The sequence below is a fragment of the Oncorhynchus masou genome, unplaced genomic scaffold (assembly GCF_036934945.1).
Source record: "Oncorhynchus masou masou isolate Uvic2021 unplaced genomic scaffold, UVic_Omas_1.1 unplaced_scaffold_4867, whole genome shotgun sequence".
Classification (NCBI taxonomy): Eukaryota; Metazoa; Chordata; class Actinopteri; order Salmoniformes; family Salmonidae; genus Oncorhynchus; species Oncorhynchus masou.
Genome location: NW_027011262.1, coordinates 11,821 through 25,173, shown reverse-complemented (window position 1 = coordinate 25,173; position 13,353 = coordinate 11,821). Strand labels below are relative to the sequence as shown.

The window sequence follows — 13,353 nt, the reverse complement described above, 5'->3', positions numbered from 1 at the left end:
CATTCATTCTGCCCTTGAGGCAGAGCTGCCCTCAGGGCAAGATTGAATACAGAAAACTGTCCCTAACCAATCTGGATTGTTATTTGAGGTTTAGGCTAAACCTGTTCACATTCTTTTGACCAACCCTTTGTCCATCTGCTGGGGAATATGAGGAAAAGCATTTAGCATTTCAATAAACCGATGACCAACTCACAAACAACATGGAAGCTATCAAAAAACAAGGAAGATGAAGGCACTTAAAATGCATTTATTGTGGTGGCATGTTCAAATAAACTATATACAAAATGTATGTAAAAAAAGGAATAAGAAAACAATGGAGCATATTAATTTTACTAGGCAAGTCAGTTCAGAACAAATTCTTATTTTCAATGACGGCCTAGGAACAGTGGGTTAACTGCCTGTTCAGGGGCAAAACGACAGATTTGTACCTTGTCAGCTCGGGGATTTGAACTTGCAACTTTCCAGTTACTAATCCAACGCTCCAACCACTAGGCTACCCTGCCGCCCCATATCTACAATATTGTATGTATACTGCAGAACTTTACTTTCAATAAAACATATTTGATAATTGAACTCTATATTTTAAACAATTCTAGATTGGGTTGCCAGACTGTGGTGTCATACATGACCGATGACATCACAACGGTCTTAAAGCCCATTTGAAATATTATGTAATGTGGATATGTATCAGTCTTAATTGGTTGTCGACATGGCTTGTTTCTGCTGGTGCAAAAGGTATGAAATCAGGTCATTTAATCAATTAACAACTACTTCAATTCTGGAGTAGTATTTTTCTCTTAGACCTTGTGGGAAGAATTAAGTAAAAGTAGATTCTGATGGACGAATACATAAAAAGTGTACATGAAATGTATATGAAGTTCAGCTTTTGCAAATATCACTCTATGTTACTTGTCTATACTGTGTTATTTGAGGTTGAGGAGAGATAGCTAAGTTCCTCTAATTTAGGCCTACCTGTTCCTATTAATATGACCCCCCCCACATACATTTTTTTTTCTACATTGGCTGGGGATCGGGGGGAAATTATTTCGCACTAACACATATTCTTGTCAACAGAAAAAACGGCAGAAAGCCAATTCAATTGATGTGGAGCAGAAGACAAGAAATAAGAAGGAGAGTAGCACTTCATCTCCCTCTCCAATTCCAAGTGACCGTTCTGAACAGAATGCCTCCGCCACCTCTGACCCCTCACCCTCTGACCAACTCTCCTCCCTCTATCCACCTCCCTCTCCTGTTAACTGTTCCTCTCAGCCTTGCTCTCCTGCTAAACAGCCCTCTCTCCCCAGGTCACCTGCCAAACACCCTTCCCCAGTGAAATCCTATCCAGTGCTGTCCCGCCCTAGTTCTCCCTCTCCTACCAACCCTCTGGACGGTGATGGAGACACCAGCCAAGAGGGCGCAACAGTCAGGTAATTCAAACAAAAATAAAATAAGCACAGTGCCTTCCTGGAGTCCCCTTGAAGAGTTGGCTTTAGAGCTACAAGACCAGGGCCAGTGTTAATCAAGAGTATGAGAGCTAATCTAGGATCAGGTCCTCTCTGTCCATAATAATCTGATTTATTATGATCTAAAAGGAAATACTGATCCTAGATCAAACTCCTACTCTGAGACGCTTGATAACACAGTCCCAGAAAGTTATTTTCCTCAAACTGCAGTTTTAGGCTCTTCTAATCACATCTTGTGGATAAATAGAGTACTAACCTATTGCCCTGGTCTACTTAGTACACTGCATTTTTATGGACATCAATACATGCATAACTACTCAGACTGTGTTTATAGTACAGTATAGTATTTAAGAGAGATACTGTGTAGAGGGATACTATATCTGAATATGAAGCTTTACACATGTTTCTCTCCTTCCTTCAGACCTCTGTCTCTTCAGGACCACTCTAGCCCAAGGCCCCAGAGGTCAGGCTCAGGTGCCAGAAGCCAGACTCTTCCCAGGGCCAGCTCAGCCACCAGAAGATCAGAGGAGACCCAGGGGGCCAGAGGAGAACGGGGGGCCCTGGTCAACATGGAACTTCTTGGGTAGACCAAAACACACCGCAAATGCAACCACAACACAATGCAGATGCATTGAAAATAAGCTCTTTATTGTTTAGAGATCAATGTCTGATATACTATGGGGACGGGGCTTACTATCAAGCATGTCAGTTTTATTAGATATTTATAAAACCATGAATTATGGTCATCTTGGTCTAAAGGACATCCACTTCTTTGTGTACTCATAGAGTGACATAGAACTTATCCCTGACCAAGATGGCTGCCATTGTCAGCACTTTCTAGAGTTATGAAGGTTTATGACATAGGCCACTCAATGTTTCTAGGATATTGTATCTATATGTGTGTTCTGATGGCTGGTTCTTCTTCACAGGTTGCCTAACATTGGCAACACTTGCTTCCTAAACGCCACCCTGCAGTGCCTCCTGGTCCTGCCTTCCTTCTCAAAGGAAATCCTACGCCAGGAACAACTCTGGAGCTCCTCCCCCTTCTCCAACCTGCTCAGGTAAGGGAAGGCTCAAAAGCAGACACACCCACACCCACCCATTATTTGTGTTCATAAATTCAAGGAGGGACACACTCTTCATGCCACAGCCAAAGAAAGTGATTTTCGTAGCAGGTTAGGAAAGCATTTTTGCTAACCCTTTCCCTAACCTTAACCACTTCATATTCCTCTGCATTTATTTATTTATTTCCATTTTTGTTTGGTTTTCGGGAATCTTCATAACCCAGAGGAACAACAATGACACAATGATTATGATGTAGGTATTTGTAGGCCAATTTGGAAACGGTAGAATGACTATATTACCCATACAGGTCATTGACTGAACATTCCACATTAGTATGGGACATTTGGTAGCTTTTAAAATGCTCTGGAAATGAGAGCAGTATCCAAACCAAATATCTTAGGAGAATAAACAACACATTTTTGTTGTTTTGCTTCATTGTCAGTCCTCAAAGGTGAAATTATATTGAATCGAATGAATCATTTCTGATGATGGGTTGCCGCAAGATAAAAATATTTGGATATACTCATCTGCCTCTTCAGCCGTAAGCCAGTAGGTTGACACCATCCAGTCAGCTGCTAATTTACTCTCCGTCTCCCCTACAGGTGTCTGTCTGATGTGCACCGTTCGGGTCTACCTGACAGTGGCGCAAACCAGGCCTCAAAAGCAGACCTCATGTGGAAGGTCAAGTACTCCTTGTCGGGATATGATTTGAAGTATCTGGGGGACACGCAACAGGTAACTGAGGCACTCTACTCTCTTCTGAACATGCACTCTTTTTGCAAGGGTTCATTTTCTCTCAATAATTCAATTTTATCTTGGTATTTTTCTTTCTCATCATAGGACGCACACGAGTTACTTGTGAATATGCTGTGCCAGCTGAAGGAGGAGGGCATGATACTGAAGACGCTCGGGGTGAACTATACCTGCCCTGTTTCCCAGCTGGAGTTCCAGCTTGTCTCAGTGCGCACATGTACCAGGTAAGAGCTCCCATTGGTTGTAATATATCTACTGGTAACATGATCTTTCTTCAAAAGATATTACAAAACACATGGCATAACATTGTAGAGACCTGAAACAGAAACCTGATGCATTTTTCTTCTCTTTGTCCTGCTTCTGAAGCTGTGGGCGCGAGTCGTCCACCAGAGAGGACTACAATCACCTCTCATTGGACTTCACCTCTGAGCGCACCTTGCTAAGCAGCCTAGCACTCACTTTCAAAGTCAGCACGTAGGGTTTAGCCCTGGGTGTAGAGACTAACACCCAGGGCAAGCTGCCCACTGTCTCAGAATACGGTATCTTATTATTGTAGTGGTATCACTCATTTTGTAATGCTTGTGTTTCTAACCCAGGGAGAAAAGGTTGAATTCACATGTGCGGGCTGCAAGGGCCTCCACGCCTCAAAGGTGGAGCAGTTCCACACACTGCCTCTGTGAGTTGCCCCGTTATAACCTCTCATAGAACTGGCAGTATTTAATGAAATGAGTGGTCATTGTGTCCTGAGCATTTAGGAGTAATTACTTCCTGAGCAGGTTGTAGGACTTAGGGATGAGCACCACAGAACAAATTTCACTCATCTGTTATTTGTTGACTGGTTTCATTGTCTGTCTGTTCCTCTCTGTCTCTGGGCAGTGTGCTGGTTCTGCATCTGAAGAGGTTTGGAGGACCTGGGGGGTTGGAGAAGCAGGAGGCTCCTCTTTTGTTTCCTTCGGAGCTGAGGCTCTCCACCTTCTGCGGGGACACGGTGCCACCCCTGCACAGTGCCAGCCCACAGGCCCTCACCAACCAGATCCCCAATATCCAGGTGTCCATCCCCCAGACCCTCGCCAGCCAAGTCTCCAACCCACCTGGAGAGGCCAAAGATAGCGCCCTCTGCTGTTCAGGTAGGTCATGGCATCACAACACCACACAATCCACCCACTCCCAAAACGGTGCTGCAGACAGAGAAGCAAGAAGCTGCAAATTAAAATGTTTCTCAGACATTGTTAGTGATGTACGGAAGCTGTTTTAGACCAGAGCAATTCAGACAAGAGACCACGTTTTTACAGCTCTTTATATGTATATTTGACCCCTCAGATTCAAATGACCAGGAACCAGGGAAAGTGCTGTGGACAGCCTCAGTGGTGAGGAGAGATAGAGAGTGAAACCAGTGAAATATAAGTTATGACAGAACACTGAGATAGTTATGAGGAGTACATGATCTAGTAGACCTCCTGCAGTAGACGAGTAGTGTTGTGAACTGTAGACAGTGTGATGTACTGTAGGGTAAATGAGAATCCAATGATCACATGTGTTTTCTTACTGAAGAAGCAGCCAGTGAAGTCAGTGATTGGCTACTACCAGCTGACTGGCGTAGTCTCTCATTTGGGAGGCTCCGCAAACTCCGGTAAATAAATACCTTAAAACACACACATGCAGATGCACAGTACATATGGCATAGGCTGAATCCCAAATCACTCCTTCTTGTCATGTCTTGTTATGTCTGTTCCTGTCCTTTCTCTTCATTCTCTCTGCTGCTGGTCTTTTTAGGTTACCTTCTCTGTCTCTCATTCCTCAGCTGTTCTACATCTGCCCTAACTAGCTCTTTCACTCTTCCCCACCTGTTCTCTTTCCCCTCTGATTAGGTCTCTATTTCTTTCTCTGTTCCTGCTACTTTCAGTGTCTGATTCTTATTTGTGTTTTTTGATGCCAGAAGCAAGCTGTCGTCTCGTTTGCTTCCACCTTGTCCTGTCCTGTCGGAGTCTGCCTGGCAGGAGCATCCTGCACTATACTAACGTTCTTTGTTCCGCTGACAACGTTGGAAGAGGATTTATGCCATTCCTGTATTTTCATTAAAGAACTCTGTTTTCTGTTAAAACCGCTTTTGGGTCTTCACTCAAGTTCATAACAGAAGAATCAGACCAAGAATGGACCCAGCGGCTCCGGACCCTTTTCACTCCGCCGTCGAGATCCAGGGAGCGATGCTAGGCAGACACGAGGAGGAATTGTCTGCTGCTCAACATGCCGTTGAGACCCTGGCCGTCCAAGTCTCCGACCTCACAAGACGGGTTCACCAACTCCACCTCGATCCACCGCCCACTTCCAGGGTTTCCGAGTCGCCGGAGCCCAGGATCAACAACCCGCCGTGTTACTCTGGGGAGCCCACTGAGTGCCGCTCATTCCTCACTCAGTGTGATGTGGTGTTCTCTCTCCAGCCCAACACTTACTCCAGGAGCGCAGCCCGCATCGCCTACGCATTTCTCTCCTTACCGGACGGGCGCGTGAGTGGGGCACGGCAGTCTGGGAGGCGAGGGCTGAGTGTATTAACCAGTATCAGGACTTTAAGGAGGAGATGATACGGGTTTTTGACCGTTCTGTTTTTGGCGAGGAGGCTTCCAGGGCCCTGTCTTCCCTATGTCAGGGGAATAGATCCATAACGGATTATTCTATTGAGTTTCGCACTCTCGCTGCCTCTAGTGACTGGAACGAGCCGGCTTTGCTCGCTCGTTTTCTGGAGGGTCTCCACGTCGAGGTTAAGGATGAGATCCTCTCCCGGGAGGTTCCTTCCAGTCTGGACTCCTTAATAGCTCTCGCTATTCGCATAGAGCGACGGTTTGATCTTCGTCGCCGAGCTCGTGGAAAGGAGCTCACGTTCTCCGTTGCTCCCCTCTCCACATCACTGCCACCTGCCGCATCACTGCCACCCTCCTCCGCCGGCTCGGATGCTGAGCCTATGCAGCTGGGGGTATTCGCATCTCGGCCAAGGAGAGGGAACGGAGAATCACCAATCGCCTCTGTCTCTACTGCGGCTCCGCTGGTCATTTTGTCACCTCATGTCCAGTAAAAGGCCAGAGCTCATCAGTAAGAGGAGGGCTACTGGTGAGCGCAACTACTCAGGCCTCTCCTTCTGGATCACGCACTACCTTTCCGGTCCATCTCCGCTGGCCCGGTTCATCTGCTTCCTGCAGTGCCTTGATAGACTCTGGGGCGGAGGGCTGTTTTATGGACGAGACCTGGGCTCGGGAACATGACATTCCTCTCAGACAGTTAGGGGAGCCCAGGGCCTTGTTCGCTTTAGATGGTAGTTCTCTCCCAAGATTCAGCGTGAGACGCTGCCTTTAACCCTCACTGTCTCTGGTAATCATAGCGAAACCATTTCTTTTTTAATTTTTCGTTCACCTTTTACACCTGTTGTTTTGGGTCATCCCTGGCTAGTGCGCCATAACCCTTCTATTAATTGGTCTAGTAATACTATCCTATCCTGGAATGTTTCTTGTCATGTAACCTGTTTAATGTCTGCTATCCCTCCTGTTTCCTCTGTCTCTTCTTCACAGGAGGAGCCTGGCGATTTGACAGGGGTGCCGGAGGAGTATCACGATCTGCGCACGGTGTTCAGTCGTTCCAAGGCCACTTCTCTCCCTCCACACCGGTCGTATGACTGTAGTATTGATCTCCTTCCGGGAACTACTCCCCCCCGGGGTAGATTATACTCTCTGTCGGCTCCCGAACGTAAGGCTCTCGAGGATTATTTGTCGGTTTCGCTCGACGCCGGTACCATAGTCTCCTCCTCCTCCCCCGCCGGAGCTGGGTTTTTTTTTGTTCAGAAGAAGGACGGGTCCCTGCGCCCATGCGTGGATTATCGAGGGCTGAATGACATAACTGTTAAGAATCGTTATCCGCTTCCTCTTATGTCTTCAGCCTTCGAGATCCTGCAGGGAGCCAGGTTTTTCACCAAATTGGACCTTCGTAACGCCTACCATCTCGTGCGCATCAGGGAGGGGGACGAGTGGAAGACGGCGTTTAACACTCCGTTAGGGCACTTTGAATACCGGGTTCTTCCTTTCGGCCTCGTTAACGCTCCAGCTGTCTTTCAGGCACTAGTTAACGACGTCCTGAGAGACATGCTGAACATTTTTGTTTTCGTTTACATGGACGATATCCTGATTTTTTCACCGTCTCTCTCGATTCATGTTCAGCACGTGCGACGCGTCCTCCAGCGCCTTTTGGAGAACTGTCTTTATGTGAAGGCTGAGAAGTGCACTTTTCATGCCGCCTCTGTCCCTTTTCTCGGTTCCGTTATTTCCGCTGAGGGCATTAAGATGGATCCCGCTAAGGTCCAGGCTGTCATTGATTGGCCCGTTCCTAAGTCACGCGTCGAGTTGCAGCGCTTTCTGGGCTTCGCTAATTTCTACCGTCGTTTCATCCGTAATTTCGGTCAGGTGGCAGCTCCTCTCACAGCCCTTACTTCTGTTAAGACGTGCTTTAAGTGGTCCGTTTCCGCCCAGGGAGCTTTTGATCTTCTTAAGAATCGTTTTACATCCGCACCTATTCTTGTTACACCTGACATCTCTAGACAGTTTGTTGTTGAGGTTGACGCGTCAGAGGTGGGCGTGGGAGCCATTCTTTCTCAGCGCTCTCTCTCTGACGGCAAGGTCCATCCTTGCGCGTTTTTCTCTCATCGCTTATCGCCGTCAGAACGTAACTATGATGTTGGTAATCGCGAACTGCTCGCCATCCGCTTAGCCCTAGGCGAATGGCGACAGTGGTTGGAGGGGGCGACCGTTCCTTTTGTCGTTTGGACTGACCATAGGAACCTTGAGTACATCCGTTCAGCCAAACGACTTAATGCGCGTCAGGCTCGTTGGGCTCTGTTTTTCGCTCGTTTCGAGTTTGTTATTTCTTATCGTCCGGGCTCAAAAAACACCAAACCTGATGCTTTATCTCGTCTCTTCAGTTCTTCTGAGGTCTCCACCGACCCCGATGGGATTCTCCCTGAGGGGCGTGTTGTCGGGTTGACTGTCTGGGGAATTGAGAGGCAGGTAAAGCAAGCACTTGCTCACACTCCGTCGCCGCGAGCTTGTCCTAGGAACCTTCTGTTCGTTCCCGTTCCTACTCGTCCGGCCGTTCTTCAGTGGGCCCACTCTGCCAAGTTAGCCGGCCACCCCGGCGTTCGGGGTACGCCGCTTCCATTCGCCAGCGTTTCTGGTGGCCCACTCGGGAACGTGACGCGCGTCGATTTGTCGCCGCTTGTTCGGTCTGCGCGCAGACTAAATCTGGGAACTCTCCTCCTGCCGGCCGTCTCAGACCGCTTCCCATTCCCTCTCGACCGTGGTCTCACATCGCTTTAGATTTTGTCACCGGACTGCCTTCATCAGCGGGGAGGACAGTTATTCTTACGGTTGTCGATAGATTCTCTAAGGCGGCTCATTTCATTCCTCTCGATAAGCTCCCTTCTGCTAAGGAGACGGCTCAGATCATTATCGAGAATGTTTTCCGAATTCATGGCCTTCCGTCTGACGTCGTTTCCGACAGAGGTCCGCAGTTCACGTCTCAATTTTGGAGGGAGTTTTGCCGTTTGATTGGGGCTTCCGTCAGTCTCTCGTCCGGCTTTCATCCCCAGTCTAACGGTCAAGCCGAACGGGCCAATCAGACTGTTGGTCGCATTTTACGCAGTCTTTCTTTTCGTAACCCTGCGTCTTGGTCAGAACAGCTCCCCTGGGCAGAGTACGCCCACAACTCGCTTCCCTCGTCTGCTACCGGTCTATCCCCTTTTCAGTGTAGCCTCGGGTACCAGCCTCCGCTGTTCTCATCTCAGCTCGCCGAGTCCTGCGTCCCCTCCGCTCAGGCTTTTGTCCAGCGTTGCGAGCGCACCTGGAAGGGGGTCAGGTCGGCACTTTGCCGTAATAGGGCGCAGACTGTGAGGGCCGCTACAAGCGTAGGACCAAGAGTCCTAGATATTGTTGCGGTCAGAGAGTATGGCTCTCCACTCAGAACCTTCCCCTTAAGACAGCTTCTCGCAAGTTGGCCCCGCGGTTCATTGGTCCGTTCCGTATTTCCCAGGTCATTAATCCTGTCGCAGTGCGACTTCTTCTCCGCGCTATCTTCGTCGCGTTCACCCGGTCTTCCATGTCTCCTGTGTTAAGCCCGTTCTTCGCGCCCCCGCTCGTCCCTCCCCCCCCATCCTTGTCGAGGGCGCACCCATCTACAGGGTTCGTAAGATTTTGGACATGCGCCCTCGGGGCCGTGGTCATCAGTACCTAGTTGATTGGGAGGGGTACGGTCCTGAGGAGAGGAGTTGGGTTCCCTCTCGGGACGTGCTGGACCGTTCGCTGATCGATGATTTCCTCCGTTGCCGCCAGGTTTCCTCCTCGAGTGCGCCAGGAGGCGCTCGGTGAGTGGGGGGTACTGTCATGTCTTGTTATGTCTGTTCCTGTCCTTTCTCTTCATTCTCTCTCTCTGCTGGTCTTTTTAGGTTACCTTCTCTGTCTCTCATTCCTCAGCTGTTCTACATCTGCCCTAACTAGCTCTTTCACTCTTCCCCACCTGTTCTCTCTTCCCCCTCTGATTAGGTCTCTATTTCTTTCTCTGTTCCTGCTACTTTCAGTGTCTGATTCTTATTTGTGTTTTTTGATGCCAGAAGCAAGCTGTCGTCTCGTTTGCTTCCACCTTGTCCTGTCCTGTCGGAGTCTGCCTGGCAGGAGCATCCTGCACTATACTAACGTTCTTTTGTTCCGCTGACAACGTTGGAAGAGGATTTATGCCATTCCTGTATTTTCATTAAAGAACTCTGTTTTCTGTTAAAACCGCTTTTGGGTCTTCACTCAAGTTCATAACACTTCTCCTCGACTTTCAATTTGCGCATTCACGTGCGCCTCTGCCTTTTAAACAAGTATCCCAAAGCTGAGGGAGTGAAAATGATCGAGGGTTGAAGGCCGGGGATAATAATAATTTGTAGACTGCAAATTGACCGTAAGAAGCCCAAACAGATATCATATTTGACTAATTTCAAACCTTGCTTACATTTGTGTACAATCACGTATATCTCTTTATTGTGCGTAGGAAGACTTTGGATCAGATTTCCAAAATGAAAATCACTTGGAACTGATTTGCTGGTGTTTTTACAGTTTTTTAACAATTACAATTTTTTGCTCAGAAAACATGGGGTGGGCCAAATAAAATCACCCGTGGGCCAAATTCATCCCACGGTCCGCCAGTTGGGGAACCCTGGTGTAGGGGATAATTAGACCCTCCGATAGCCTCTTAGACCAAGCGAGCAAGGCTGCAGGCTTCAGAGCGAAGTGCCATCCCAACAAGCACTGCTATATGTTTAGAGTTTGCGCAATTTAATTCAAAGGAATAGAGGCATGCCACGTGTATGTGTTTATCTCTGATTTCCAAACTTGACACTTGTAACAGATAAAATACCTTCCAAATGAACTGTTTAACTGTTATAACTCACTCCATTACCCACAAGAGCCTGACCCTTGACCTCGAGCCTGTCTTCTTTGTTCCACAGGGCACTACATTAGTGACATATTGAATGCCAGTGGAAACTGGTTCTGCTGTAATGACAGCCAAGTGTCAATGTCCAATGAAGCCACTGTGCTGAGGACCAGAGCCCGCAGTGCTTACCTGCTCTTCTATTTGTTCAGGTACTGCTTACTCTCGCCATCTATATTCTTGTGTTGCTATATATGTGTACTGTATGTACAGTAAGTGGTTCCTTTCACCCTTCAGGGCAGGAGAGCATTAGGCCCCAGCACACAGGGCCTAACAGGGCCACCAGCACCAGCCTCAACAGGGGCAGCACCTGGACCAGCCTCCACACACCAAGCTCAGCCTCAAAAGGCTCAGCCCAGCCTCAACAGGGGTTGTACTAGGCCTAGACTAAATACCCTCAGCCCAGCTTCAACAGGGGTAGTCCCAGGCCCAGCCTCAACATCCTTAGACCTTCCTCAACAGGGGCAGCACCAGGCCCAGCTTTAACACCCCCAGCCCTGCCTCAACAGGAGCAGCACCAAGCCCAGCTTCAACACTCCCTGTGTTGAAGCTGAGTGTTATGATCACTACTGGCTGTAAGTGAACAAGTAATGTGCGTTTCGGGCATATATCCAAGGCTTAGCCAATCGTTCACATAACAACAGAATGCAGCACGTGACTGTAGAGAGAAGAGACAATCAATAGGCTCTGTGTATTATACCGCCTCCAATGTTCTAATTTACTTCATACAGGGTTGATGACTTCCTGCAGCGATTTCTGCTATTGTTTTTATCATTAGGTTGATAGCTATCTCACTGTTGTCGATGCATTTCTGACTGAAATAGTTCACAATGGTTTCGTTTAAATTACAGTCCTGCGAATGAGGTGCTAATGAGAGTGACTGTGTTGAGGGAAAAATTGGGGAGCGACAATACCTAAAAAGAGGTTTTGTTCCTACAGTCTTCTCATGGAACTGGCACAATGAAAAGAGACCTGGTGTTTGGGAAAGAAGACTGAAACCTCCGGCTCCGACTGAGGATTTTCTGGTTCTGACGAAGATATGCGTTTTTACACAAGGTACATTAACGATTTATTGTTATCCAACATTACTATTGTTTTATTTACTATGAATTATTATTATTATCCCAAAGTCCATCTTACCTTTAAGAACGTGTTCATTGTTATTTAAAACTAGGCTAGCGTATCTTAGCATAAGTAGGCACATTGAATGCACAGTTGAAGTCGGAAGTTTACATACACCTTAGCCAAATACATTTAAACTCACTTTTTCACAATTCCTGACATTTAATCCTAGTAAAAATTCCCAGTCTTAGGTCAGTTAGGATCATCACTTTATTTTAAGAATGTCAAATGTCAGAATAATAGGAGAGAGAATTATTTATTTAAGCTTTTATTTCTTTCATCACATTTTCAGTGGGTCAGAAGTTTACATACACTCAATTAGTATTAGGTTTCATTGCCTTTAAATGATTTAACTTGGGTCAAACGTTTCGGGTAGCCTTCCACAACAAGTTGGGTGAATTTTGGCCCATTTCTGCTGACAGGTCTGGTGTAACTGAGTCAGTTTTGTTGGCCTCCTAGCTTGCACACACCTTTTCTGTTCTGCCCACAAATGTTCTATAGGATTAAGGTCAGGGCTTTGTGATGGCCACTCCAATACCTTGACGTTGTTGTCGTTAAGCCATTTTGCCACAACTTTGGCAGTATGCTTGGGGTCATCAAGACCCATTTGCAACCAAGCTTGAACTTCTTGACTGATGTCTTGAGATGTTGCTTCAATATATCCACATAATTTTCCTTTCCTCATGACGCCATCTATTTTGTGAAGTGCACCAGTCCCTCCTGCATCAAAGCACTCCCACAACATGATGCTGCCACCCCCGTGCTTTATGGTTGGGATGGTGTTCTTTGCCTTGCAAGCCTCCCCCTTTTTCCTCCAAACATAACGATGGTCATTATGGCCAAACAGTTCTATTTTTGATTCATCAGACCAGAGGACATTTCTCCAAAAAGTACGATCTTTGTCCCCATGTGCGTTGCAAACTGTAGTCTGGCTTTTTTATGGCGGTTTTGGAGCAGTGGCATCTTCCTTGCTGAGCGGCCTTTCAGGTTATGTCGATATAGGACTCGGTTTACTGTGTGTATAGATACTTTTGTAACTGTTTCCTCGAGCATCTTCACAAGGTCCTTTGCTGTTGTTCTGGGATTGATTTACACTTTTCACACCAAAGTACGTTCACAGAACGCGTTTCCTTCCTGAGCGGTATGACGGCTGCGTGGTCCCATGGTGTTTATACTTGCGTACTATTGTTTGTACAGATGAACGTGGTACCTTCAGGCATTTGGAAATTGCTCCCAAGGATGAACCAGACTTATGGAGGTCTACAATTGTTTTTCTGAGATCTTGGCTGATTTCTTTTGATTTTCCCATGAAGTCAAGCAAAGAGGCACTGAGTTTGAAGGTAGGCCTTGAAATATTTCCACAGATACACCTCCAATTGACTCAAATGATGTCAATTAGCCTATCAGAAGCCTCTAAAGCCATGGAATAATTTTCTGGATTTTATCA

General features: G+C 47.1%; 1 protein-coding gene across 1 annotated transcript; it reads left to right on the top strand.

The window, feature by feature from the left end:
• Positions 1-1,041: 1,041 nt before the first annotated feature.
• LOC135535377 (ubiquitin carboxyl-terminal hydrolase 37-like) lies at positions 1,042-10,891 on the top strand. Its single transcript, XM_064962031.1, has 10 exons — positions 1,042-1,427; positions 1,885-2,046; positions 2,393-2,524; positions 3,131-3,263; positions 3,369-3,505; positions 3,648-3,747; positions 3,878-3,957; positions 4,158-4,408; positions 4,833-4,911; positions 10,801-10,891. Exons 2-10 carry the CDS (start codon positions 2,033-2,035, stop codon positions 10,811-10,813), a joined length of 939 nt encoding a protein of 312 aa, XP_064818103.1. The 5' UTR covers positions 1,042-1,427; positions 1,885-2,032; the 3' UTR covers positions 10,814-10,891.
• Positions 10,892-13,353: the final 2,462 nt, after the last annotated feature.